This window comes from Chrysochloris asiatica, unplaced genomic scaffold (assembly GCF_000296735.1).
Source record: "Chrysochloris asiatica unplaced genomic scaffold, ChrAsi1.0 scaffold00727, whole genome shotgun sequence".
Lineage (NCBI taxonomy): Eukaryota > Metazoa > Chordata > Mammalia > Afrosoricida > Chrysochloridae > Chrysochloris > Chrysochloris asiatica.
In genome coordinates this window covers 29730-32649 of record NW_006409245.1, presented here as the reverse complement: position 1 = coordinate 32649, position 2920 = coordinate 29730, and the positions used below count along the sequence as shown (strand labels likewise).

Sequence of the window (2920 nt, the reverse complement as noted above, 5' to 3'; positions counted from 1 at the left end):
TGTTGTTGTTGTTGTTGTCAGGTGCCATCGAGTCGGAACCGACTCATAGCGACCCCATGCACGGCAGAACGAAACAATGTCCAATCCTGGGCCAACCTCACTACCGCTGCCACACTTGAGTCCATCAACGATGCCACCTGGCTGATCCATCGCGTTGGGGGTGATTTATCTTCAAGCTTGATAAATCTGGTCTTCATTGATTTAGTTCTCCTTCTTTGTCCTTACTGTGTTTTCCATTTCTGATATGTTAGTAGTGATCATCTGAATTTTCTGTTTGCAGGTTTTGTTTGCTATCAAATTCCGTTCATGTTTTATTATTTGAAAATCCATTCCTATTGTTTGGTGCAGTCTCTCAACAGCGTAACAATGGAGAAAAGGTGTGCAGAGAACTTACAATGGTGAAATTCATGAAGAGTAATGATTGGTGGTACGCGTCAGGAGAAATCTGTGAGTTTCATGGCCGTGAAAATCAGCGCACCTCCCAAGATGAGCATACCAGGTATGCTCCATGGGACAGCCTCAAGATGACATTACATTTGTGTGCCTGTGTGTGTGTGTGTGTGTGTGTATACAAAACGAGCTCTACGTGTATGTCTTTCCCTGATTTTCACAACTTAGTAATTTCCTATAAATGATAAGACACTATATAAGGAGGGACTGCTTGCTGGACAAGGGTATCATGTTTGGTAAGGTGGAGGCTCAGAGAAAAAGAGGAAGACTCACAGTTGGATGGCTTGGCAAAATGGCAGCATCAGTGGGCTCAAGCATTTCAACAATTGTGAGTTTGGCCCAGGATCGGGCAGTGCTTCGTTCTATTTTGCATAGGGTTGCTATCAGCTGGTACTGATTTGATGGTACCTAACAACGACAAAAATATGTATTTGTGATAGCTCATTTATACACAGTATCATAAAGTTTATTATGGAATACAGTGACAGTAATGCTAGCACCATGCTTGTGATGATTTAACCTGTGCAACATGAGACATCTCAGGGGAAAAAATGCACATTCAGTGTGTATGTTAGTTTTGAAATAGTATAAAATGTAATTTTAACAGCATGATTCCTGTTTTCAACAGAAAAGATATAGTAGAGAGATGCTGTGCAAATAAAGAAGATAAAGTGAAGAAATATGAAGAAGGTGATCAAAGTACCTGCTCTGAGGAAAATCATCGGAGCCTCAGAGGAACTGAGGTTGGAGTAAATGCTTTTGAGTTTCATGAGGGTGGTAATTATACCTTTAATCATCGAATCAGCTTTCATACTGAATATGAACCATACCAGTATAAAGAACATAGAGAAACCTTCTGTTCTCCCTCTTACATAAAACATCATTCAAATACTGTTAATGGGGAGAAAGTTTGTAAATGTGAGGATTGTGGGAAACCCAAGGATAGTTCCTCATCCCTCACTAAATATGTAAGTAGAACACAAAGTGGTGAGAGGAAGTATGAATATATGAAATGTGGGAGAGCCTTTTGTCATGCCATAGCCCTTAGTAGACAGAGAGTAACTCACAGTGTAAAGAAGCCTCTTGAATGTAAGGAATATGAGACAGCCTTTAGTTGTTCCCCAAAACCCCTTGAACATATAAGATCACATAGTAGAGAGAACTCTTATGAATGTAAGGAATGTGGAAAAGCCTTTCTTAAATTCTCCAGACTTACTCAACATATGAGATTTCACAGTGGAGAGAAGCCTTATGAATGTAAGGAATGTGGAAAAGCTTTTAGTCTGCCTAAGAGCCTTACTAGACATAAAAGACGATTTCACCCTGGAGAGAAATGTAACGAATGTGGGGAAATCTTTAATTGTTCCTCACAACTCACTGAACATACAAGATCTCACAGTGTAGTAAAACGATACGAATGTGAGGAATGTGGGAAAACCTTTCATCTTCAGACCGAGCTCACTCAACATAAGAGAACACACAGTGGAGACAGGCCTAGTGAGTTTAAAGAATTTGGGAAAGCCTTCAAACGCCTCGAGAAACATAAAAAAACACACAGTGGAGAGAAACTTTATCAATGTGATGACTATGGAAAAACCTATTTTTGCTCCTCAAGACTCATTTCACATAAACGATCTCACAGTGCTGAGAGGCCTTATGAATGTACGGAATGTGGGAAACACTTTACTACATCCTACAGACTTACTCAACATACACAATCTCACAGTGTAAAGAGGCCTTATGAATGTAAGGAATGTGGGAAAGACTTTATTACATCCTACAGACTTACTCTACATATGAGATCTCACAGTGGAGAGAGGCCTTATGAATGTAAGGAATGTGGGAAAGCGTTTTATCAATCCTCATACCTTAGTGCACATATGAGATCTCACCGTGGAGAAAAGCCTTATGAATGTAAGGAATGTGGGAAAACCTTTACTCGGTCCTTTAGCCTTACTAAACATATACGACTTCACACTGGAGAGAAACCGTATGAATGTCAAGAATGTGGGAAAGCCTTTATTTGTTCCTCAAAGCTGACTGAACATACAAGATATCACAGTGGAGAAAAACCTTATGAATGTAAGGAATGTGGGAAATGGTTTCTTTTTCACACACAGCTCACGCGACATAAAAAATCACACAGTGGAGACAGGCCTTGTTAGTGTAAAGAATGTGAGAAAGCCTTCATTTGGTCCTCAGACCTCAGTTTACATATGAGACCTCACTGTGGAGAGAGGCCTTACGAATGTAAAGAATGTGGGAAAACCTTTACTCGGTCCTACACCCTTACTAAACATATAGGATCTCACAATGGAGAACACGTTGTGAATGTAAAGAATGTGGAAAAGCCGTTAGTTGTTCCTCAAAGCTCATTGAACATAGAAGGTGTCACAGTGGAGTTAAGCCTTATGAATGTGAGGAATGTGGGAAAACATTTAATCTTCAGACACAGCTCCCTCAACATAAA

General features: G+C 40.0%; 1 protein-coding gene across 1 annotated transcript; it reads left to right on the top strand.

Annotated features, from left to right (window-relative positions):
- Window positions 1–395: 395 nt before the first annotated feature.
- On the top strand, window positions 396–2490 carry LOC102820260 (putative zinc finger protein 724-like). The gene is made up of 3 exons (XM_006877968.1): window positions 396–499; window positions 1595–2028; window positions 2402–2490. The coding sequence occupies exons 1-3, from the start codon at window positions 396–398 to the stop codon at window positions 2488–2490; spliced, it is 627 nt and encodes a 208-aa protein (XP_006878030.1).
- The last annotated feature ends 430 nt before the right edge of the window (window positions 2491–2920 follow it).